This window comes from Tripterygium wilfordii, chromosome 22 (assembly GCF_013401445.1).
Source record: "Tripterygium wilfordii isolate XIE 37 chromosome 22, ASM1340144v1, whole genome shotgun sequence".
NCBI classification, from domain to species: Eukaryota; Viridiplantae; Streptophyta; class Magnoliopsida; order Celastrales; family Celastraceae; genus Tripterygium; species Tripterygium wilfordii.
In genome coordinates, this window is record NC_052253.1 from 4387081 (window position 1) to 4413176 (window position 26096).

The following is a 26096-nucleotide window of genomic DNA, read 5'->3' on the forward strand; positions in this document are numbered from 1 at the left end:
TTAACCTTTTAATGCTATTAATGATGAATATACAAATAAAAATGTTAGGGATTCCAGTAAATGGAATATCAGTCATCTAATATTTCTTCTTTGTCCCTTAATTGATATAAGTGTATGAGTCCATAAAATCTGGTAATTGAATGAGAGAGTGACATATCAGCCACTGACCGGGATGAATGAGATCATTTACTGGAATCCCTATCATTTTTGACAAAATATACAAATATTATGTATTATGACCTTATTGGTAAGTCATTATTGATGATTCACTTACTCATATACTCAAAACAATCTATGTAATGATAGAACTCAGGCCAATTTTATATGGGATGCATGAGTATATGACTGGAAGTAAAAAAAAATCATGACCCAAAACTTAACCAATTATATAAATGTCAATAATCTCATATACTACAAATCTTGTCTATATATATATATATATCATGTAGTCAATTCTTAATTTTCTTGTCTAAATACCCAATTTGGATAATTAATTATAAATTTAGATACTTTATTGGTACATTAGGAGATTATGTTTAGGTTAATTATCTTCCCCATGTGACATGTTTTACTTATTCATTATATAGTTGCTTTGAAGTCATGTTTGTCCCTAGATAATTAAATTAATCATATCATATGTAATAATATGTAAGTGCAAAACCCCACCTTTGCCTCCCTTTTGATAACAACGTATGGGACACATATCAATTGTGCTAACCTGCATGCTGCCGCTCTAATTTCCTCTTTGCAATGATTTGAGGGGACTAATTTTCTTTCAGATAGTTTTGAGTAATTTGATATATATTAACATAATTTGTAAAGGGATTCAAAGTTTCACAACCACTTGATGATAGTCTTGTTGGTTCTCTGGACTTAAGGAATACGGCACCCGAGGTTAAGAGTTCAAACCAACTAGTTGTGATGTTTCCTTGTAGAATCCTGATTTTGTGAGCTTGTCACATTTTCGGATTCCTACCCACATGGTTTCGGTCAAATCTTACCCGTCGCTAGTATTGTGGGGCTGTTATATATGACTGCCCAAGTTTTACGTCCACTTAACTGTTCTTCTTCGGATAGATCTCTGTACTTGTATGACTTAGGCAGGCAGATAATGAAATTGCGTAATAAAGTCGTAATTGAAGGGATGGAGGAAGTTCAAATTGACGTAACATATGAATATGTGATTAGTCGGAAAGTGGCGTGGAGAGCAACAAAAGTCCAGAGAGCACCCAATTGACACTAGCTGCGTAAAATTCGATCCATATATTCCCTATCAATAGTATTACTTAAATAGTTGGCTATACAATACAAAGATGTGATTGCAGAGAAATTAAACTCCCACCGCATTCCCCCCTCCCCCCTATGTCTTTTCAAATGTGGAAGCCTACCTAACATATGTGTGTGTGTATATATATATATAACAAATTCAATTGTGTGACCTAAATAAGCTAATTATTTTATACTTTTTGAACATTTGTGTTTTATGGTAGTGGATATTGCTGTGCTTGTGGATATACAAACATATTTGGTCCTTTTATCAGTAGGTGTGTTCCTTTAATCCATGACAATAACATTAAGGTTCAAAGTGTATATATATGTATATTAAATGTGCACTCTAAATGTGTATAGGAGAATTCTTCTGTGTATATATATATTGATGTTGTACACTTGTGCTTGAGTATAATATAGTGGGGTGCATGTGTAAAGTATGAGAGATCATATCCACTCATAAATCATAGGATATGACAGTTTTTAATTGCATAGAATAATTTAATTTTAATAATTTGAATCACGTTATGGACTATGATGAATTAATTTTCCTTCTCTTTCATTAGTTTTCTTAGGACGAGAACATCAATTAAAGAGTATTCATTACAATTAAGTGCCTTGCCAATTTGAATGGCTATTAATTATTCCATATAATTCATTAAAATTCACTTTTTCATTATTTTTTTTCATGTAAAGTTGTTTTGGTCAATTTTTTTTTTCCGTAACCGAGAAAGAAACCATAAAATCTTGCTATTTGGACTTCTAATATGAGCCTAAACTAGGGTCGTTGGGCCCGTGTACACATAAATTTCTCAGCTGATGACAAGATAAATTGAGTCAAAACTCAACGCATGGTCATAAGAATATTACTCCCAGTTCCAAGAAGGCCAAAACCCTAAATGACAAGAAATGTAAAAGCGACAAGTGCAAAGACAGAAAAAGCCAGATATAACATTCAATTGGGTACATATAAGAAAAAAAAGATGTACATAGTTTTAGGGTTTTCAATCAATACCCCCATTTTGAGTTTCAATCTCTCATCACTATCTTTTTCTAAAAAGTCTTAACAATATTGTAGAATGTAAAAGACTTTTGAATTGTAACTGTGGAGAAATAATCATAAAATGTTATTCAATTACACATATATAGCATACATAAAGCATTTATATATATTTACCATATAAATTAACATTTCACCTTAACTTGCTATTAAACCCAAATCTCTTCATCACAAGAGAGAATTCAAACCCCCCCCCCCTCCCCAATGGAGTCTTCAAGAGTAGTAGTACTATTAGAGCCAAGTTTCTCTAAAATTTCAACCATCAAACAACAAGAAGAAGTGAAAGAAGATCATCATAATCATCATCATGGGCTTGTATTGGATCTTAGCCTCTCTAACAAGGATGATTCTTCCATTAATCAAGGGTCTTCTTCAAAGTTTGAAATTGAAAATCTCATCAATTCAATCAAGACAAGTATTTCTCCTCCTCCTCCTCCTCCTCCTCCATCGGACGATCAAATCGAGCCGCGAATCTTCTCATGCAACTATTGTCAAAGAAAATTCTACAGCTCACAAGCACTTGGAGGGCACCAAAATGCACACAAGAGAGATAGAACACTAGCCAAGCGAGGGCAAAGACTTGGTGGTGGTGGTGGTGCATACTCTAGCATATCTTCTCTGCCTTTGCATGGCTCATTCAATAGATCACTTGGTATAAAAGTGCACTCTTTGATCCACAAGCCTTCCAATTCTTTGTTATCAAGTGGTATTGGTTTTCAAGGACAAATAAGTGGATGGTCTAGGCAACCAATTGATCAACAACCAGCAATTGGAAGGCTCATGACTATGGAAAATTTTAATGTTGGATCATCATCACCAACAATTAAAGGGGCAGCAAGACTTGGAAGCTCTCGGACGTTTTCGCCGGCCGGTGAAGGGATTGGCGGAAACTGGTGGGATAGTGTTGGCCTTTTGAGGACGAAGAAAGATGATATGCAGAAGCTTGACTTGTCCTTGAAGCTCTAGTTGCCTCTTTTTTTTATTTTTATTTTTAAGTTCAATTCTTGTCTTCTTTGAATTCTTGGGTTTGATTGTATAGATTTTTTTAATCTATTTGATGTTGGATCGCTTGTAAATGTTTTTTTTTTGGGCATAAAAGACTATGAAAGATTTCAATTTTTGAGATTTTTGTATTGATGGATTTATGTGCTATAATTTCGAGATTTTTGTGCACAAGAGTGGTTTGCCGTTTAACTTCAAAATTGTTTTTGTACCATTTTGAGTGGAAATTTTTATTGAGCTTTTTTAAATTTTTTAATGGGAATTTTTTATCTCTTAATGTTGTATCAGTCCTTTTTTTTAATATATTGTTGCATTGATTAACTGATTGGTTTGATCTTAAATCCCAATTACATAGTGCTCTTGCCAGTTGCCACACTTGCTCAAAATTCAAAATATAAACAATAACTAATATAACATGGGTAACATGTGATAGCATTTATGTTAAGTTCACCTAACTTGATCCATTTGGGTTACTTTGATGATTAAATTGATTTAGTATTTTTTATGTGGTGGGTGCAATTAAAATTTGGATTTTGGATGGTTGTGGGTGTCATTTCATATTGTTATATACACATATCAGATGGTTGTGATTGTTTTGAGTGAATTACCAAAAAAAATTGTGATTGTTTTGAGTGACACCATCTTTTGATCCATAAGGAGTTGTAGAAATAGATACATCTCAATTCAGGGTAGAGAAGAGTGTGTGTGAACAACTTAGTAATAGTGTAGTAGCGAATTTATTTGAGTCACATCGTACGGATTCAAAAAGTCCTGAGTTTGATTTCCATTGTAAGCAATAGCATTGTGATCACGTGCTGGATTTTAGTCCAACTTACCCTATCGTGAAGTGATAAACTTTTGAGCGTGGGTCGTCGGTTTAGATCCCCAGATGTTCAAAAGAAAATTTTATATGTATCTTTCTATGTTATAAAAAAAGAGAGTGTGTCTTTGTGGAATTAAAGGAGATAATTGAAACATCCGAGTCACTAGTTAGAGTGATAATGATAACGTGTATTATCCTGGTGATCAGGTTTTGAATCCCCTTTCCATTTAAAAAAAACAAAGAAGGACACAATTGAAGGAAATTGAAAGAGGTTACTGTGAAAGTAAAGGGCACATAATGACATTCCTCACAGCTATGCTATCACATCATTATTTTTATTTTATTTCATATTATATAATAATTAAAGGGTAAGTCTTGATTTGCTTTGATCTCTTACCTAAGATAGATCTCTTAAGTGGGGCCCAAATTAGCACACTGATGTCTACAATCTTAATCACATTAATCATAGTTTAGAACAAACAAATCTCCTAGAATCAAGTTACAAAGTAACAGAAAAACCTTGTAATTAGGACAGTTAATTATCATTTTTCAAGGTCTCTTATTGATTAAGGATGTTTTTTAATGTGACAACATTGTCAACATAAGTCTTGATCACATAGAATGGGACATCTGGGCTTTTGACACCTGTTGAAAATGGGTTGGCTGGTCTATTTTCTTTGGGTTGGATTGCCTTTATCCTAGTTTATATTATTGCCAATTAAAATATAGACAACATATTGAGTTTGCCTCTAATGCAAGAAACACTTGTAAAAAACAAATTAATTAAATTAAACACAAGTTGTAGAGCAATGATTGTGCTAAGTTAAGGTGGGAGATGAGAAAGAGATATTGAAGTGATTATATGTGTTTTGAGATCCTGTAATAAAATTAATTATTAAAGAAGAGATTCTTTGTCTTCAATCAAATAAAATATATATTTATATATATATATATATATGTAAGGGTATGAATCTTCTCAAAGATCTCATGGAGACTGTGTTTGTCATTTTCTCATAGAAGTAGAAATACAATAATTCAAAGTGTCCACAAGTTAGGTGCAACCTTCTTCTCTTTAGAAGCTAAGAAGTCACTGTTTTTTTAATTGAAAACGATATTATACAAGTTTGTCATTTGGACATTGAGTCTAAATTTATACCGTCAGACCTGTGCATACAAAAGTTTCTCACCTAACGACAGGTTAAGTTGAGTCAAAACTTAGCGCATGACTATAACTATATTACTCCCAGTAAGAATCGAACTAAGTTGGGTCAAAACTTAGTATTCAATCCACATATGCTAAAACAAATCATAATTTTATTTTTCATTTTTTTATTATGTTTAGGAATGTATTGTTTTGATGTTTATTTCATTTTAAGTACTTGTTTCGGGATGATTTGGGTTTATGATTTAAAGTTGTAACCTTCATTATTGAGGTAATGAAAATTTTTAGTTGAGTACAATTGAGACGTGAACCGCCTTTTTGTTTCCAACAACTTTAATATTATTTTAGAATCAACAAAGTGTTAGAAGCCTTAAATATAATATTCGCGAATCGAATATTCAAGTAGCATTGTTGCCTTCACCAGGCTGTCTTGCACCACTTTTTCGATGTTAATTAAATTTGAACAAGGCAGCATCATCTAAACAATGATAAATTTGGTTCGATTCATTGATTATATTCTCATTTTTGGATTTGGTTTCTTCTTCCTGGGCTTCTCATTCACATACTAAATCTGTGTGGACTCCAAACTTCTTGTACAAACTGATAACATTAAAAGGATCTCAAACTTCTTGTACAAACTGCAAACCATTCTTGACAGAGTTTTTAAATTCCAAACCATGCAAGGAACTCAAAATTTCCAACCTACATGCAGGGTTCTAATACAGTTCTGTTTAGTCTATTACTCTTTGTATTTTCTTGTTTGCATAAAATCTAAATTAGATGAAATAGCGCAACTTAAATGATTCATTTTACTTCCAACCCACAGGAAACAGCACTTCATGCTTTTGCTTCTTGAGGAAAGAGAGACAACTCAAGCTCTAACGGATCGCTATGTCCATGGCAGGAGCACGCTTCAAGCATCAGAGCTATAGTTTGCGTAACCCAGAAACATTAATGAGTAAAAACTAAGCGGCCGTCTCTGATCGATAGCATGTAAAAAAGGCCACTGCGCCCTGCACCTGAGCCGAGCGGAGGTCTTCAGGAATTGGAGCACTAAAAGCTGTGTCAAAAGAGCTAAATTGGGTATCAGGTGTGCCGTCACTGATATCTGATACAAGCAAATCACATATCTCCTCTGTCATCTTCGAATATGCTATTCTGCAATGCAAACATGAAACCATGTCAATCTGGAGCATGTATAAAATATGGAAAGACAAATAATTAGAGGAGCATTTAAGTTAACAACAAACGGTGAATACAGTAATTTTTTTAAAGAAAAATACAAAAAGTAGAAATATTTCCCTTTAGAAAGGAAAAAAAAAAGTGCAAGAAATATTTTATTTTATTTTGATATTTGCAAGCAGCATGGGTGATAATATTAGAGAGATTTAGAACTATTAGACATGACAAGAAAATAAACAGTGGTGACTAAGTAGCACTAGCAACTACCAACATTAGAAAATATGTAATAAGTGAAACGTGCATAATTAATAATAATTTAACAGGTAAACCAAACCAAAAGGGAAGAAAAAGAACCTTGCATCATCAGGTAGTCCATCACCCCAAACTGCCAAAGATTCATTCAAATGGGCGAGGAAGTCTTGACAAGTATTATTTTTGCTTTCAAGAGAATCCTGCAAAAGATAATGCAAGTTCAACGGTGCTCCTTTGAAAAGAAAAATGAGAGTTGACAACAGCCAATTTGGTACATGCTACAAAATAAGGTGTATAATTTCTACTCCCATTTCTGCCATAAATGCTCACAGACTAAATATGTATGACTAGTTTTCTCACCAGTTCAGTCATTGTATTGTTATCTCCCTGTAGCGAGCTTCTAAGCAAATAGAAAGATACATAAATTCCAGCTCCCAAGTCCCATTTATCAATTTCTGACTTGTGGTCTTCCATGCACGTTGCAAGCCTCCATATCTCTGAGTGGTTGACTGCATCAGTTTGATGGGGAGAATGAACAAATTAGCAACATTGCACCAAATAAATGTCTGTAAAGAGCAAAGTGAAGCGATGGAAGAGGCAACAGCAGAGCAAAAATAGCAAAAGCAATGAGCAACTCAAATGCCTAGAGAAAAGTATCACCCATGCTGTTACACATTCATCATGTCAGGAACAATTATCATAACTGTTAACGCAGGTCATAGTTCTCTAGTTTACATTCAGAACGAGAATTATCACATGAAATTATCCAAAAGAATTAAGAGTGAAAGTATTAATTCTATACCAAAGATTTAAATAGCGAAAGAAAGGTAGTTATAATTTGATAACAGTGACAAAAGCAACAAAAAAATATCCATGTTTTGATTTCTTAATTCGACACGAGGAAGAAAATCAGACTGTGGCTTCCTACGCATCAGTTATATAGCATCTACATCACAGGTCAAACAGGCGTCCAATAATATGTCAGCTGTCATTCCAAAGATCTTATGGATTTCCAAGTTGAACTCAAGCAGCACACATAATGGTCCAAATTCACATTGCTAAAAGTATGAAACAATAAGTTGGATTCGGAGACAAATTCAATGCCTCAAAATTTGCAAAACTAGTGATCACACCAGTTTTCCGTTAAAGAATGAGAAGTAAAATAACTAAATAAGTAATAACAAGAATGGAAAAAAAAAATGAAAAATGGAGTTCTGTAGCAACGTAACAGTGCATCCCCTCTCCACCCAATCATCAAAGAAAAACATTAAAGTCATGCCACATGGTCCTCAAACTTATTGTCAAACCTAGAGGCTTGAGGCAGCTGAAGAGGAATTTAAAACAAAAAAACTTTATTAAGGAGCATAGAGAGAGTGCATCCCAAAGAGGGATTTCAATCAAAAGCGTCAAGAAGAGAATTTAAAAAAAGTAAAGCAGATGCAACAACAACGAATAACAATTGAAATGCTGCAGAACTTTCACAGTTATCAAAATTGTTCATGAAAGAAACAGAGATAAGTTGGTAAAATTGGATCCTTCAAAATGAATGAATGCCTCACAAACAGCCAGTAATTAATCCAAAATAATTAGACCGACATGAGCTAATACAACAAAAAATAATTTACAGTTTCTTGCTTACCTGACAAGAACAGCGTATGAGCAACCGAAGTTACAAAAATAGAATGGGCTTTATGCCAATTATCACATTTAAGATAATGCTCAAGAGCCTTTAAGAGGTCCCTTTGATAATGGAAATAAACTGCCTGCATTCCACAGAATGAAAATCAAACATTGGAAAGATGTGTTCAATGAAGTCGTAAAATAATTAAGTGCCCAAAGCCCAAAATGGTGTAGAGAAACAATAATTTTTTTCTCATGGCAAAAGCCATCAAAGATATTCGGCAAAGCATGTGTTGCACGTCTATAAGTATTTAAATTAGACACTCTCCAATCTCTATAGCAGTGAAGATTGGTAAAACAAACATTAATACAATGCCTATAATAATTCAGGCAGGGGTCAAAAGTAGGGAGAATGTTTGTTACTTGTCACTTTATTTCATACATGAGTAAGGGATGAGGAAGCAGTGAAACATCAGTTTTAAGTTCACTACAGCACAAGATGCATCTAATATTGGGAAAATTCTATGATACTGTGCAAGGTATCATACCTTCTACTTTTTTTTGTCAAGATTTACTTGATTTCCACTGAGTATTTAAGGGATGATGTGCAATGGGCTCTTGATTTTAAGTAAATACCAACTTCAGTTACGAATTTTAAAGATTCTTTTACAAGTGTTAAGAATTTGCTCACTAATGTAAAGTTTTTACCTACATGGCATGATAGTATAAATTCAGCCCTAATTTTGTTAAAACTACTATCCGTCAAGGTATGGAAAGGAGGAGACACAGCTCGGGATAAAACAAGCTTTGCTGCTTGTAAAGTGATAACAGAATGCTTCATAAGACGCAATTTGCTCTTGGAAATTCAGGGCTCTTGGGGAAATAAAGATGACAGCCAAGGCTGTTGAACCTGGTCACGAGGAAAATTGTCTAACAAACAATCCCCCCATCCTGAAATCACACTTGCTCTCCATCGATAGAGTATTTCTTTCTTTCTTATTTTTCTTCTTCTGGCCATGGAGGGGGTATCTTTTCCCTTGTCATTTGCCTTAGTTACTTTTCATTTTGTATGCTGTCATGTATGGACATACAACCCTGCCATTCGAGCTTCCAAAAGAATCATTGCATTGTTGGAAACAGGAAAGTAATATATCATTTTTTAGCAGCACCGATATGATACCAGAGGAAGTAAAATGATAATTATAGCTTTGACAGATGTATGATGACTACAAATTTATCCATGCAAAAACCAATGACATACCATTGCCTCGTGCATCCACGGAATAGGAATGCCTAATTCTTCAATGAATTCACGTTGTGATTCTTCTGAGCTCCAAAATTCACAGTACTGGAACAAGATTTCCCAAACAATGGTAGCATGGAGATATGGGTAATCATCATGACGGGGCATGTGAAGAACCACATAGATAGCCCAATGACATTTCCCTGCACACAGCAGCTGGGAAATGAGCCCCATGTCAAGAACTTGAAGATCGTTAGAACTCAAAACACCAACCGCTTCTAATATTTCGCGCTGATGCCAGATCATATGGTAGTCAAGTGGATCATTTGTTGAAGAAAAGGCACTGAACATCGTCTTCAGAAAGCCAAATTCACTCTCTTCCTTTCCATGAAGAAGCATAAGATAATATGAGAGATCAAAACGTGTCTCTCCATCCCATTTAACAACCTCCTCCACAGGCCCTTCATCAACATAAATTGGAACTGGGAATGGAGCCTTTCCATCTTCTAGAAGGTGCTGATAAGTTTCAAAGACAACAGGCAATGAAGTGTGAGGGGATAGATGATACCACATCAATAAACCTAGAAACCTCTTCAAGTCAATTTTATTGTCATCCAAAGCACCATGAATATTACCAGCTAGCAATTCATAAAGCCTAACCCTTTCCCTCTCAATAAAATTAAAATCCAGCCCATTGATCCTCCAACTATCAAGCTGCCTTGCAACATCAGAACGGTTTACTGTGGACCCACCAGCTGACTTAACAAACAAGCCAGTCTCACATCTCGTCTAGAAGCAGCCAGTTCCACAGCCGCATCCAACTTTCGACCTGAAAGGAGTATGAATATGGTCTGTAGATACCTGGAATCATCTAAAGAGCTAACTTCCTCTAGCACATGGTGGCAAACGCTTTCTTGCAACCAAAGACTAAACTCTGCCCTTCGAATAAGAGAGAGTGCTTCAAGGTCAACATCTGGAGGCCCTTCCTTCATATCCTGCATCATCTCCTCCTCATTGTTTGACTGTCCACTACTCTCCTTTTCAAAGAAAAGAACTTTCATCAATTCCCAGACCATCACCTGGTGCATCAAAACCAAACGAGCAGAAGAAGATAGCCCAGGAACCTCTAAGTGCTTCTCAACAATATCTATATAGCTCCGACAAACCTCTGAAAGCATTAAGCGATTTGAGACAACTCTTTGAAGCTTCAGTTTGATGGGCCCCACTTCAACAACTTCCGTTTCATGATCTATTTCTCTGTGGAGATTTAATGGAGAATCAAACGCAAAATCTGCAAGTTCCCTCCTCAATTTTTTATTTTCATCTCTAATTACTTGGTCAATTGCAACCTTCTCTACATTGATTACTGAAGACAATACCCTCTTAGAGTCATTACTCCCAACTAAAGCACCACAATGAACCAGGACCCCATTTGGGCCCCAACCAACACGAAATGACCTGCCCATAAAGAGACCTGCATCAACTATGTTGCGAGAATGGCTTCCAGTAACTGGTGTCTCATGGTTGAGGTCCAGGGTAAAACTGTCTCCTTTTACTGCCTTTAGAGGCATGCCCTTATTCTGTTGGGCCATCAGAATGATTCCAGGGGAGCTTGAACTAATACTACCAGGGTTGTACTCAATCAAAGCTAGTGGCGTTTTTCTCCCAATGGCAGGAGTAGATCTATGGTTAATCTTCTGAGTGGAATTCTGTAAAGGAGGTCTTATAAACTCTTTACCAAAGGAGCGTTTCTGACTTGAAGAAGTCCCGTTTAAATAATCATTCTCCTCCTTATCCTCGACTGGAAACATTAACATCCTCATTTCTTTCATCTTTACAGGGTCAAGGCCAAGATGTGCTGGTAGAGAATGAGAAAGCTCCGGTCCGGTAGGATCCATCCGTGGTTCCTCATCCATGTCGGAAGCCTCACCACCATTTGCCTCCCCAGGACTTTGAGCTGCAACCACATCATCCATTACAATATCTTCCTCATCATCTTCACTCAATCCAAATCTGCTGAAATGCTCAACGGAGAATTTCCATGCACCATTTACAGGATCAAATGAAATAAAGGAAGCTCCTTGTCTCTCTGAGTTTGTCCTCAACTTCGTCAAAAAATTATCTAATTGCTCCTTCTTGGAGCTTGATGGTCTTACTTTTAAGATCAGACTAACCTCAGCAGCCTTGTTAAGGCCCTGACCAACTGCAGGCTTACACCTCTCATCCTGATATACCATTACCTCGTGCCTATGCAACTTCACGATTTCATCTAAATCTAGCCGTCTAACATCAGTCTTACCAAGAAATCTGACACTCCCGTAACCCCACCTCCCGACAGTAAAATCTGGAACTCGGCTGCAATAACCAGGATCCATCAATTCCTTGGTAGCCAAATACTCCAAGCAAGGCTCAATGTAATAACCAGGTGAACATAATGTAGGTAAAGAATCTTTAATCTCTCTCCACACCCTATCTGAGATAAAATCGGTTGCTGGATATACCCCCCTTTTCTTGAATCGAGATTGAGTGTCTCCACTACAAGTCCCTACTTCAAGATCCATCCTGCAACTTGCACCAAGGAAATGTTCACTGCACTTCCTTGAAACAAATATTAGCAAACAGCAACTCACTACAAATATTTAAGAAAACGATTTAAAAACAAATACCAACTCCTACAAACAGAAACTATCCAAATAATCCAAAAAAAACCCTATTTACATTGTAGAGGACATCAGTGAACCAAAACCAAGTTGCATAAATTGTTAGGTTTATGTTGCAAAACCTTAAACCCTCCTAATTGCAAGATTACTGAATTGTGAACGCAATACGCAAAACAAATTATCTTAAAACCCATCAGAAACCCTACCATAACTTGCCAGATTAAGCAAATTAGGCAGTACGAATTCCAAAACAAATTGCAATACCGCATCGGAGAAGCAAATGAAAGACTTTCATAAAAATTCTCGTAGAATCCAGAATTAAGTTTCCATTCTGTACATGAAAAATCATGAATTAGCAACTGCATCCGATATCCAAAAAATCCCATTGTTTCAAACTTTCTCTTTTTTTGGAATGGAATATTTACGGAGCCCCCATTTCAAAACTAACTATGAAAACAAAGATTTACAGAAACCTAGAGACAATTGCAGAGATCTTTGCTTCTTCAGAACAACGCGAGAGCAATATCAAAAACACATAGCAGGGTAGGATTAGAGAGAGCGAGTTGAGTTCTTTCTTTTGTTCAAGCGCGGCAATCAGCTACGGAGAGTAGAGACTCCAGTGCGACGCCGTTTCAATGAACCCTTCTCCTAGGACAAAAAACCCTTCTTTACCCTTTTTTTGTTTTATATTGGGCTAAACCGGATTACAAAGAAAGAAACCTGAAGAAGGGCCAGGCCCAGTTAGGCCCAAGCCCACCATTCTATAAATTTTTTGATAAAAAAATCAATGAATTGTTATCTTTATTATAAAATGAAACAATTTTAGTCCTTAAAATTGAAACGGCTTTTAATAATTTTGTTGATATCACAATGGCAATAGAAGCTCAACATATAAATCTTTGAGCTATAACTTTGTAAACGACTTTCTCACGTGTGCGCACCTACTTTACGCATTTATTTTTCAATTATAGATGCGGCGAGATCCATAACAAATGTGAGGCCCCATTTTTATTGTGCATTATTACAACCATTAACTTTCAAGTGTGTAAAGTTGATACACATGTGAGAATTCTTCTAACCTTGTATACACAAACACATGAGCCATTGAGTGGTAAGAACAGCGTGTATCACTCTAATAATCAGGGTTCGAATCCCCTTCCCCATTTACAAAAAAAAAAAAAACAAGAAGAAGAAGAAAAAGACGAGTAATGTGATCATGGAAGTCCAAAAAGTGTAGATATGATAGTAACAATTACATAAAATCTAGTATGCAAAAGATTGGAGTCAAATGAGAATGCTGTGTCTTTTCCTAGTTGTCATCAACTAATGCAATTGCATCACATACCTTGCAATGATCAGAACATAAATTAAACTACATCCCATGAAAACATAGGAGGCCCTTGGGGCATGTGGACACTAGGAAAAATGAGTGATCGGCTAAAGAAGAGAAGCAAAATGGGTGTATCTATAGTTGATGTCAACATCTGCATATTGCATCAAAAAAACACAAAGATTAATAGGTTGGTCAAATATAGCAGCCTGCTACAAACAAAATCCATTGGGGCATTATGTATGGGGCTTGAAAATTACATTAAGCATGGTTGGTGGTTCTTCTCTCTTCACCATTACGATTATGGCATATGGGTAGGTTCCTATGTTTAATAATTGTTATGTGACCCACATAGTCGTGTCCTCTTCGAAATGTTAAAAATGCGAGTGTTTTTTGTCCATATGAAATCGTGGATGGGATAGTTGAGACAAAAATAATGGAATCCGTTGATTGTTCTTTGGGAATGCAAATTATGCAATGACTTATGTTCAACGTATAAGCACACAGAACAAACATAAGTAAAAAAAAGGAAACGGATTACTAGCCCTTATCGCCCTCCTCAGGGCCGCCATGTAAAAAGGAGAATTCCTGAAAGGAAAAGGAGAGAGATGCACACCTTGTGGACCCAATTGCTGTATTGATTGGCGGAACGCCGCAATAGGGGGCTCATATAAACCCCTGCAATTCTCCAACTTCAATCCCCCTACTCATTTCTTCTCTTTCAGGCATTTCAACGAACACCTTCTCTGCTCCCACACTATTCCAAACGTTTCTCTCTGCAAACAAATGGCTAGACCTCAACATCGTTATCGTGGAGTTCGCCAAAGGCATTGGGGTTCATGGGTCTCAGAGATTCGTCATCCGTTACTGTAAATTCACTATCCGAATTCATATACTAAAACGTTTCTTTACTCTGACTCTGTTTTTGACTTAAAAACGTTTTCTTGAATTGCAGAAAGACAAGAATATGGCTAGGCACATTCGAAACTGCAGAGGATGCAGCACGAGCATATGATGAGGCTGCGAGGCTCATGTGCGGACCAAAAGCACGCACAAACTTCCCATACAATCCCAATCAGCCTCAATCATCTTCATCTAAGCTTCTCTCAGCAACTTTAGCAACTAAGCTACACAAGTGTCATATGGCAGCTCTTCAACTTCAAGTGACCAAAAAAAATATACCAAAACAGTCCAATGGAATGTCAAAATGTAACCCATTTGTCACAAGTGATGGCATTGCAGGAAGAAGTGTTGAATTGGGCAAAGAATGGCCAGATACCAAATGGGTTGGTGGGGAAGTTAGTCAACTGGGGATCAATCAACAACAGCAGCAGTTTAAGGCACTTGAAGATGACCATATAGAGCAAATGATAGAAGAGTTGATTGATTATGGGTCTATGGAGTTTTCTTTTCCTGCTGTTTCTTCGACATGGTTGTCCAGATTTAGTAGCTTTAGTCAGTAAATTTAACCTCTATTTTCTCCTTTCATGTCCAAGAATAAATTTTCCAATAATAAACATCTAATAGTTTACTCTCTCATGATCTTGAATTTTGTGTATTGGGTATATCTTGGATTGCATAGAGTAATTTTCTAGTGATCTACCGATCTTTTAGTCTTCATTGGGTAAAAGTAGTGTGAATGAGTAATGTAGGTAGCATGAAAGATGGTCTTAGAATATATCATCTAATGACAAAAACCATATACATATGCTTACAAAATGGAAAAGCAAAGATAAAAGACAAAAGGAAACCCACATACCAAGTTTCTTCTCATTCAACATGTCCACTAGATAGTTGGGTCAGCTTTAAACTCATGCCATCAACCTAGCCTGTTACACGCTGGAGATAAGTAAGACCGGACTAAAACCAGTGCGGGGAGAAGCCTCTCATGACCTTTAGGCCGTGCTGCAAGAAAATAACGTCGAAACTGTTCAGTGTATATATCTTTTTCACCTCTGGATATATAATCCTTTCTTCATCTATATAAACTATAATAATAAAATGTGCAAGAGGGGCCATTAGTGCAGCAGAAAAGATCTTCTCTGATATTGCAATTCCAAACTGTGAGTGCAAGTAGAGAGCAGACAAAGATTGCAAATATGGATGGTATGGTCAAGCACTTGCCATGCATTCTATGTATAGACAAACATTCTCATTGTTTTCTCACTCACTTTACTAGTTGATAATAAGAGAGATTTGACAGCTTTTGCTATATATATATATGTACATCTCTCCACCTCAAAACCCTTTGATCACTTCACTTTTGATCCCAAATACCATGAACTTATTCTCTTCATTTGCTTTTAGTTGTGGCTATCCACATCACATAAACTTACTTTGTCTGTTGTTTATATGGGACTGAAATTCCACAATCTTAAGAGTGGATGGTTACCTGTTATTCATGCTTAGAAACAAAGTTTCTTGCAATTTCCATCAATATGGACCTACGTGTCACTTTCTATTCATGAGCTTTAATTAGGTCTAACAATTTTTTTTTATAACAGAGAGTACATCATACAAATTTATCTTTTGAACACTCGATGTGAGTCTAAACTCGGGTTGTCATGCCCGTCCTCACAAAAATTTCTCACATGACGATAAAGTAAATTAGGCCAACATACAGTTGCGACAAAAGATATTTACATATATAATATAATACCTAAAAAATCAATGGTGATTGTTGATCTATGTTGGAGAAACAGTCTTGGCAATACAAGTAAACAATATTTTTGTCTCCATTCCTTAAAGTAGGATTTCAAATGATTTGATAAAATATGTATTCATTCCTATTTTACTTTTCACTCCCACTTGATCACATAACTGAAAAAAACAAGAAAATTAGAAGCCCAATACTTGTATAGAATCTTCCTATTGAATGTCCAAGATCAAAATTTACCATTATTCAAAACTTTTTTAGCTACTTTTTTTAATTTCCTTTTAGGTAATTTTTGTTTACTTTTTATACTTTTACTGTTAGTGGAGAAAGAACAGAAATGGTCAATTATGATTGCAAAAGTGTACAGTTTTTTTTCCATTTATTTAACCCTTCAAATTATCTAATTTATAGATATTTTTTTAATTTTTTGAGATGATATATTAATTAATGGGTGCATTCCAGTAAATTAAGCTCATGTTTCATAATTGATTATGGATCAAACTGATTGATTTTGCCCCCCCCCCCCAATAAACATTTACAAGAGCAAAAGTTGATAACCTTAAATTAAGCAAAGTTATTTGGTTACTCCAAAATATATACATACATACATATATATAAATATATATATATATTTATTTATGATTAAGTTGTTTATATAGATAGATAAATTTTATTATACCACTACAATGATGTAAAATCATTACCACTTCAGGTGATATTTTTGTTTTCCAAAAAAAAGCTAAAGAAAAGTAGTCAAGAGTAATCATAATACACATGGGATCTCATGTCGATATAATGGTGAGAGAGAGAGACAATCATGGGATATCAAGCATGACAAAACCCTAATTATGTCCATTGTCAATACCATGTGTTTTTTTTCTTCTTGACGTTGGATATGGTTTTATGATTGGATTTAGATACCTAGGATCAAGTAAATCATACATTGCTCCACCAAATAAGGCTTTTTCTTTTTCAAGTGGTGAGGATTTTAATTACCTCCCAAATACGTTTTAATGACGATCAAATACTTTCTAATTTTTTTTGGTGATTGAGAATGATACTATACAAGTTTGTTTTAAGACATCCGATATAGGCCTAAACTCATCTATCAAGACTGAAGTTTCTCATTCAACGATAGGATAAGTTGGACCAAAACGCAACATGTGGCCACAAAAAATATTGCTCTCAATAAAAATCGAACTAATCAGAACCTTCGGAGTCCACATGATTTTGGATCAAACACACTTGTATATTATCAAGACAAAAAAAGAAATAAAGAATAAATGTCTTTCTATATGTTTCTCTCATTCTCTATCACATTCTGCATGTTATTCCCCATTCCTTCACATGCAGAAAGGATACAAAGCCATGTTATCCAAATAGTGTCCCCCATTTGCCTATGTTGACATGCACATGGGGTTTTAGCTATATATATACACACACACACACATATACTTATATGGTACCATGCCTCTTCTTGTTTCTCTCACGTTCTCTATAATTAGCTCTCATTTTTTGTGGTAAAAATAGAAGACGCTACTGTGAATAATAACACTAATAAGGAGACGAAGACTTGCCAAAAAACAAAGAGAAAAACAGCATAACAAATGGACCATACACCCACCTGCTTTTCCACACACAAATATGCAGGGAGCTTAGCAGCCTGTGTGAAGGAGGAAGTGGATAGCTGAAGTTACTAGAGGTCTGTAAATAACTCAAGTGTAGGATGATAAGATAGTTTTGAAATTTCTCAAATTTTAAAAAAGGTATATATATATATATATATATTTATAGTTTATACACACAAGACATTAACAACATATCATCATACGGACGAGTCCTTGATATCTAAACCTTTAACGATAAGTGCACAAATGACCAGTTCGAGATAGCCTAATTGGTTCTCTCTCTTGTGAGAGTTTTGGTTGTGTGCGTATGCATAGCTGCAATCATAGTTTTTAATATCAACTTCCATTTCCACCAAATACAAATCCAGTCAATCTCACACCTGTAGTTCTAATGGTGTCCATAAGGAACCATGTACAGAAGAACAAAATCCAGAGGGACAAAATTAATCGTAAGCTAGGAGAATTTACATTCATGTCACATGAATTTGCTTCATACGTAATGAAAATGGGGATATTAAGTCTACTACTCACCAGAACTTCGGCTTTCGCAGAATGGTTGCCAAAAGGTCAGAGCAATGAGCTACTGCTATGCTTATCATTCTCTACATGACAATTATCAGTCCCCGCTGAACTTTTATCAGTCCCTGACAGACTTTTCAAAGTCTCCACTTGAATTTTGTTGGTCTCGAATGCTTGATGTAGATGCTGAGACTGCACCTGGACAGAAGCACATGAAGTAATGGGTTTCTTGAACTGCACCAAGATCATGGTCATGTTGTCACATCCCTCCCCTCCAGCTGCCGGTGCCAAACATCTGTCGAAAACTCTCTCACATATTGCTGAAAGTTTACTCTCCTGCGTATTTGAGAAAAATACGGTGACACCACTCATACTGAAAATGTACAAAGATTAACCAATTTATCAAAAGCTTACAACGGTTAACAGCTCTCGGACATAATCCACTAGTTGTTGGCTTGACATGCAATCCCTACATAGAGAGATGACGACATGATTTCAATCAAATGAGCAAAAGCACAACAATATGGAAAATTGTTATTGTTATTGAAATGAATAAACCATCGAGAATATGGAAAATTGAAGAATCAAAGCAAAGCCTATATCAAAGGCAGGCCAAAAAATATGACGAAGACAAAGCATCCAATGAAAGAAACCCCTACAGCCCTACTCTTTCCCCGTGCATACTATAAAATAAACACTTCTTATTCTCTTTTGTCAATATCCAATGACAAATAGAAATATTCCACCAGCAACCTGTCCCTTTGTCACACTCTGTTTGGGGTAGAATGTGGCTTATAGTTAGCGAGACATGGCTTAATGTAAGAACATCACAGCCTTCTCAAAATTTACAACATTCACCGTATATTAGTAATTTAGTATAAGACTAATACAATGCCTGAATCCAAATGCACACAACAAATGAAAATGTCCAAATAGCCAGAAAAGAAACAAAAAGTAAAAATCAGGGCTTTTGACTTGAATTCGCGTGTGCTTTGCAATTACAAAATCCAGAACCAGACACAAATTTGTATGTGGTAATGCATAACTTCCCAATTCTATGAGCTTCATTTCACGGATACATATGAAACCTAACCTACATTGTTTTTCAGCACATACACATAAACAACTACAAACTTCAGCAATCGACATCATTAAGTCCACAGCTATGAGCACCATCAACAGCTCCAGGGCATGCTCTCACAAGACACCACAACACTAGCATACTGCATACCCAGTATTAACCAGTACAGTGCAGATCATCAATGACTAAAATATCTAGATGACTAGCAAGTCTAGCATACACAGTATGTATGTAAATTAGTCGATTGTTCCATTGGAATTTAAGCACATGCATGTTGACGAGGAATAAACATTAGGGCCTCCTGTATGGGCCCTGATGAGAACAAGGGAGATACAGGTGGCAAGATCATGGAGGTCAAGACCCGATCCTCTAAGGGAATAACTACAGTAAGCCACCCCTGGGTTACATAAACCCTAAAAGCTGCCTCATTTCTCTCTTTGAGGTTTCAACCCCTGATTTGACCGTGAAGCCCCGTTGGCCGCCATTTGGCCTCTGGTCTCTGACACGTGTTGATTTTGCAGGGTCCACTAGGGTAATTATAAGAGCAACATGTTGAGATATATCGCATAGTTACACATGTAAATAGTAGAACATACTATTGAAATTTAATCACATTTAACACCAGATTTTGAAGGGGTAACTATTGAACCCACCATATGGCAGAAGCCAATCTTACCCCTCAGGTTCAAATTCAACATCTTAGTTTAATTTTTAATCACTGAAAAGCAAAAAGAAATGAATCAAGTTTGCAATACAACATGTAAAGTGCATTTAAGAAAGGGACAAAGGAATGAATTTATGGTAATCAATTTTCATACTAGCAATTTTAGTCTTTACATCAATTAAACACAGATAAATGAGACAAGAAAATCTCTTACCAAATCCCATCACAAGCAAGCACAAGAAACTCATCATCATCACAAAGCTCAACCTATTTCATGAGATCAAAAACAAGAAACAAGAATACAAATTAAAAATAGTAAAACATGAATGTAGGAATTCTGATTCCAATGATCTGATTCAGGCCAAAAATCTGGTAAAATTCTTGAAGCCCCATAACTATTGCAGAGTGCACACATGCACCCACACAAAATGTACAAAAAAAATTACAGAGTAATTGCTATCCAAGAAAAGAAATTTTATTTGATGAACGACTTTTCATTTTAAATTTACCATTTTTAGACCCTAATGTAGAACAAATTACAAAATGCAGAATCATTAGACCACATACAGTATTTATGTCTGGTTCGGCAGTGACAATCTGCTTTTCAGCAGGCAATGCTTTGTTTTGCTTAAATTCCACGTCCCCTGCAACAAACATTAAGTAACAACTAAAGCCATTGAAATCAATTAGAAATCCCCTAAGCCATTGACTACGGAGGAAAGCTTAAATACTTTCACTTACCAATTGCCCTTGACAAGTTTAAGCTTCCATTAACACGTCCAACTTGGATAAAACCGCCAGCTTTCAGAATCCTATCCTTCTCAACCTCAAGGTTAGGCTTGTGATCTTTTGACAAATTATATGCCTGCATAAAGAAAGTTACATAATTAAGTAATGTTTTTTTTCAGAAAATCGTAAATACATTAAGCTATGCCATTTTGGAGACCAGCCAAGATAGATTATTCCTCTATGTTGCATGGATTTGAACATGTATGATAGATCGAGAAGATGCTCTAGCATCCAGGAAAAAGAACAGGAAGTTCCCTATGGCTTCATAAAACTAAATTTCTGAAGAATAGACATGTCCAAATCATTGGAGCATATGCAATCCACGTTTTACACCCCTTCGTAGTAATAATCATATAGTGCAAATCAGAGAACTACATAGCAACAACATAGTGATGGAAACTTGTTTTCCTCCTACTAGTCTCCCATCCCTTACGCTAGTATTAAACATCTGCCACATTATTATATTAAATGCCCCATCACTTAAGCATCTCAAACACCAGTATGTCACATATTCATTATATTAAATGCCTCATCACTTAAGCATCTCAAACACCGGTATGTCACATATTCAAAAAGAAGGAGAAAATATCTTATATCAAAAGCTTTAGCAATAATATCCATTAGATAAACAAAAAATGTGAATAGTAAAACACACTGAAAGTCAATTTACAGCTACAAGTTGAAAGTGTCAGCTTTTGTCCATTACTGGGCAAATAGTTACATCTTAATAACTTTGCCAATAATACAAATGCGTGCACTGGAAAAGACAACCGCTTCTATGCCTGACAGGAATTGAAAAGGAACAATAAAAGAAAAACAAACACCTGGCCCTTCCTGGACAGTACACAACGAGAATCACCGGCATTGGCAACAAAAAGTTGGTTGTTTCGAATAACTGCAACACAAGCTGTGCATCCAGAAGTTGGCCCATGGAAATTGGAATGCGGTCCCTAGTTTGCAAGAAAAAAAATCATTTTATTGAAAGTTCTCTCACAATATTCACCTGATATAGCAAATGAACTGAAGGGCAAATCACCTATAATCCACAAAACCCCACATTACGAGCAAAACATAAATGCATAAACTGCAGTACTATTGACAAGACTATGATCATCAAAGTTCAATTATCGTGTAATACCCGTCAACCTTAGAAATGACGATCCTCAAACAGGTTAAATTCAATTCATAATCAGGGCTCATAGTAGCATCTGTCAAATTTAACTCTAACATGGGTATTAATGTTTGTAATTACGGAGAAATCATTCAGCAACTCAACGAAAAGAAAAACCATTTTAATTAGGCTCCGTCATTATAAAAATTTGAAATAGGATAGTTTATTGAAAGATCAAAAGACATAAATACAGTTACATTGCTTGGCTCAATATATATACCTTCTCAGATGGCCAATCATCCATATGTTCGTTAACTTCTCCACTCCTAGGAGACCATATTAACCCTTCTATCATACCAGAAAATTTATCACTTTTATCTCCCAGTACAGCTAATTCTCTCCACCCTCTCTGTCCACACATCATCTCGTCCATTCTGCATCGTTGATATTACAGCAGTTAAAAAATATTAAACAACACATGTCCATGAACAAAAAAAAAATAAAACATGACTCATCAAAAAAATTATATATCCATGCATCCTTCCACAAATTATTCCAACTTTTATTCAAGGCTATGATAATATAGTACCATGCCAGAATCAATTCTGCTGTAATTAACAACTATGGTAGCAGAAGCTCCAAGAAAATTACATAGGTGATTACAATTTATATTTTTCTGTACAGCCCTTCTGTAATTTTTAAATTATGTCGATTTTTTCTGATAAAAGAAACAGTACATGGATCTAATTTACTAAGTGGCTCTAATGTCCAGTTGTGAATCCACAAACAGCTTGACATTCCCAGTAATTAAAATATGAAGCTTACATGGAAAATAACATCCCAACCACCTCCTGCTATGTCTAAAATACAAGTTTACAGGCAGAAAATGCAAATAAAACAAGTGCACATGAAAACAGAAAGAACCTCATGAAAGCATTCTGTAAAGAAGTGCCTATATCTCCAGCCATATAAGCTTCATGCTTGAGCACCTGCGGGTGAAGATACTTGGCACAAAACTTAGCCACAGCCTTGCCTGCAAAGTAAGTGGACCTCAAGAAATGGTACAAAGAAAGAAATGGTTGATTTCATAAAACTGCAAAAAGGTTCATGAAAATTGTGCTAAATTTTTTATAGTAGTTACATAAACACGCCATCACTGTCTGATACAGATCACAAAAGGTACGTGGCAAAGCAAGCTCCAAATAAAAATTTCCTCAAAAACTATAGTGTAATTCAAATCCTAAATTCTAAAAAAGATAAAAATAAAGACCAAGTCCTTTCAGCTACTCAACAATATGCTTATCTGCAGCATTCCTTTTATTAAGTTCAATAATTGGCAATTGCATGGGATCCTTATTTCTATGATCGAATCAATATCAAGACCTTAATCTGTCATTTTCAGAACCTAAAAACCCACTGGCTTACACAATGAAATCCTAGCTCCCTAAGTTGCAGTAAAAACCATTTACATTCTCATAATACTATGCAAAACCACCATTATAACTCCAGTCATCCTGGAATTCCAAGTTTGGTTGCCCCCCTAATCTTGTAACATCACAAAATTCAAAAACTTTTGGCCTTCTCTACAGATTACAATCAAGCCCTCATACTAGAAAGTCTCAAAAGAAGAAAAAGAAGCGAACGTTCAGTAACCATTGCCAGAAAATACAAACACCTACCATTGAACTTAAATACTACCGTAGATTTAACACCATATCCATCATGACTGATTCACTAACTCTAAGCCGATCAGAGACCAAAACCTAAATCCTTCTTTTTCAAAGCCTAATCCAACACCTAAGTATCAACAAACAGGTTCCTCATACGAACCAAAGCAACACAGGAGGCTTCAAACAATAGCCTTGCTACAACAAATCTCTACTGCAGCATAGATATCCTCAGCATTAAGAATTACAATATGCAAATGAGCAATGCATCATATATCTCCTTTAATTTATGCAGACTATCATTCTTCGTATTTTAAAGACATGAATAGGTACCCCTTTTTTTTAAATGCAACATGAATATGAACACAGACAAAAGACCATACAGAATTAGAGGAAAAAAAGAAAGGAAACTAACAAACTCAAAAGCTGACCTCCGTGACCATCATAAACACCAAAGAACGATGTGGAAGAGGAACTGTCAAAATTTAGACAAGCCGCATGCTGCACAAAAGCTCATATAAATTAAAACTGCAATAGATGGCTTAATCTATGATAAGTCATAATCCCAACCTAAGTAACAACAACTTTATTTTTTTCTCTCTAGCACAGCAAAGAAGTTATTATCCCAATTCTTTAAGATTGACTTTGGCAATGTAATCCTAAGCAAAAACTACTTAGAGTCTAATACTTATAAAATAGCTATCTAAATCCTAAACAACAGCTTTCTCCCTTGCTACATAAATCCATATGCCGTGGACCCTATCTTTGGTAAAAATTTGTATCCTCATTTATTATTTAGGAGCCTCATAAGAAATGTCCAGTGTAGGCTGTCAAAAGAAGAGTTATTGATTCTGAACAATACAGAAATAGTCAGTTCTAAGGGCTGATGCATATAATATGAAGGTATAATTGCATTCTTGTCCCAGATAGAGTAAGTTAAAACTGCATTTAGACCACACACAAAACAAAAGGCTAGCTACTCACGGCATCTTCCATGGTTGCACGCCACCCTTGCATTGAAGATAAACCATATCGGAGCCTCTCGTTTTCGCCATCTTCTGATGCCTTCTCAGTTTTAGGGGAGCTAAGATATACACCCATTATGTTCTCCAACTGAATCATTTAATCAACAGTTCGTCACAAAAGACCATGTTAAAATATAGGAAAATTTAATCCACAAAACATACTAGCTACATGCATTATTAGCATATAGACCTATATACAAATGCATACGTATAGACAACAGTGGCAAGCAAATATGCGCAGACAAGAAACTCCCAAGTCATGTTCTTTATGCCCAGAAGAGTGTCAATTATAAACAAGTAAGTCCATAGTGCAAACACAACCTCCCAAACGAACACCAAACACACAAAAACAACAATACAATCCCTCACTACATAAACAATCAGAAAGAGAGGCAAAATCAAACGAAGTTAAAAGTACAACAATGGAGATCAAACTAAATCAACAAATGCCAAACCAGATAGACGTTATTGTGATCAATAGTTGCACAAACCAAAGGCCACACTAGTCAAAAGACCCCGAAATTCGAATCCATAAATGCCCATCGCGATCAACAGCTAAACAAAGACCCCAAAAGATGCCCCAAACCCCACCGTTCGCAAAGTAAATAATTACACGAATCTACATAGCTCTCCATACCAGCACTAAAGCGAGTAAAGAGAGGCGTTTATTGTTTCTTGAGATACAAAAGTTACAGCGAAACTCAATCCAGTGTTCCCTCGGCAACCAAACAGGACATCAATGGAGAAAAATTGAAACAAATCGAATAATGATTTAGATTGACAAGGAGAAGAAGACAATACTAGGCGAAAAAAAATCCAATACTCACTACCCACTTAGATTCCGTGCACTGCCGGAGATCTCTGATTTACCCTTTAACCAAAACGATTGAGGATGGCCTCTCGACGGTGGTGCGCTTGCAGGGGCACAATATTATTTCCTTTTTAAAAAATATTTTTTAGAAATTTTCATTTTTTAGCCCTTAATTTTTATTTAAATGATTCTCATTTATTAGTTATGGGATTTAGGGGGCAAGGGCAAGTGAGCTGAACCACATTCACCTTACATTAAGGGACTACGGCGTGGATTCGAGTCTGGCCTGTTCGTGATCTCTTATTTAAAAAAAAATATATAATTATGGGATTTAGGTGGTTTTTAAAGAAAAAAGAAAAAAGAAAAAGGAAAAATGATATCATATCCATAAAACCAAAAAAAAAAATCTATATATTAGAGGTTTAAGGGTATATACTATAGTCGCCAAAATAGGGCTTGGCCCATTCGGTCAATGTATTCAGGCCCAAACAACGTGTTTGCATTAACAGGCCCATGGGCCATAGCCAATTCTGCTCATTCCC

The 26096-nt window shown here is 35.8% G+C and overlaps 4 protein-coding genes across 6 annotated transcripts; 2 read left to right on the forward strand and 2 right to left on the reverse strand.

The window, feature by feature from the left end:
- Positions 1-2357: 2357 nt before the first annotated feature.
- On the forward strand, positions 2358-3464 carry LOC119992072 (zinc finger protein 3-like). The gene has a single exon (XM_038838689.1). It carries the CDS (start codon positions 2534-2536, stop codon positions 3293-3295), a length of 762 nt encoding a protein of 253 aa, XP_038694617.1. The 5' UTR covers positions 2358-2533; the 3' UTR covers positions 3296-3464.
- A 2438-nt stretch (positions 3465-5902) lies between these two features.
- LOC119990354 (nuclear pore complex protein NUP96-like) lies at positions 5903-14281 on the reverse strand. The gene is given in 7 exon segments (XM_038836226.1): positions 5903-6474; positions 6853-6950; positions 7111-7259; positions 8390-8513; positions 9632-10368; positions 10371-12211; positions 14220-14281. Coding segments are annotated over 6 exon segments (3105 nt in total). The 5' UTR covers positions 12175-12211; positions 14220-14281; the 3' UTR covers positions 5903-6281.
- A 56-nt stretch (positions 14282-14337) lies between these two features.
- LOC119990355 (ethylene-responsive transcription factor ERF003-like) lies at positions 14338-15142 on the forward strand. Its single transcript, XM_038836228.1, has 2 exons — positions 14338-14472; positions 14559-15142. The coding sequence occupies exons 1-2, from the start codon at positions 14390-14392 to the stop codon at positions 15064-15066; spliced, it is 591 nt and encodes a 196-aa protein (XP_038692156.1). The 5' UTR covers positions 14338-14389; the 3' UTR covers positions 15067-15142.
- Positions 15143-18199: 3057 nt separating this feature from the next.
- LOC119990330 (probable protein phosphatase 2C 21) lies at positions 18200-25726 on the reverse strand. 3 transcript variants are annotated; one of them, XM_038836189.1, is made up of 11 exons: positions 25578-25726; positions 24703-24831; positions 24150-24219; positions 22976-23084; positions 22332-22485; positions 21765-21890; positions 20893-21016; positions 20719-20795; positions 20366-20418; positions 18821-18875; positions 18200-18742 (listed from the first exon to the last, which is right to left on the reverse strand). In XM_038836189.1, the coding sequence occupies exons 2-11, from the start codon at positions 24817-24819 to the stop codon at positions 18455-18457; spliced, it is 1173 nt and encodes a 390-aa protein (XP_038692117.1). In that variant the 5' UTR covers positions 24820-24831; positions 25578-25726; the 3' UTR covers positions 18200-18454. The 3 variants fall into 3 exon arrangements, with proteins under 3 accessions (XP_038692117.1, XP_038692116.1, XP_038692118.1); XM_038836188.1 differs by having other exon boundaries at positions 25571-25723; XM_038836190.1 differs by lacking the exon at positions 25578-25726 and adding an exon at positions 25381-25525.
- Positions 25727-26096: the final 370 nt, after the last annotated feature.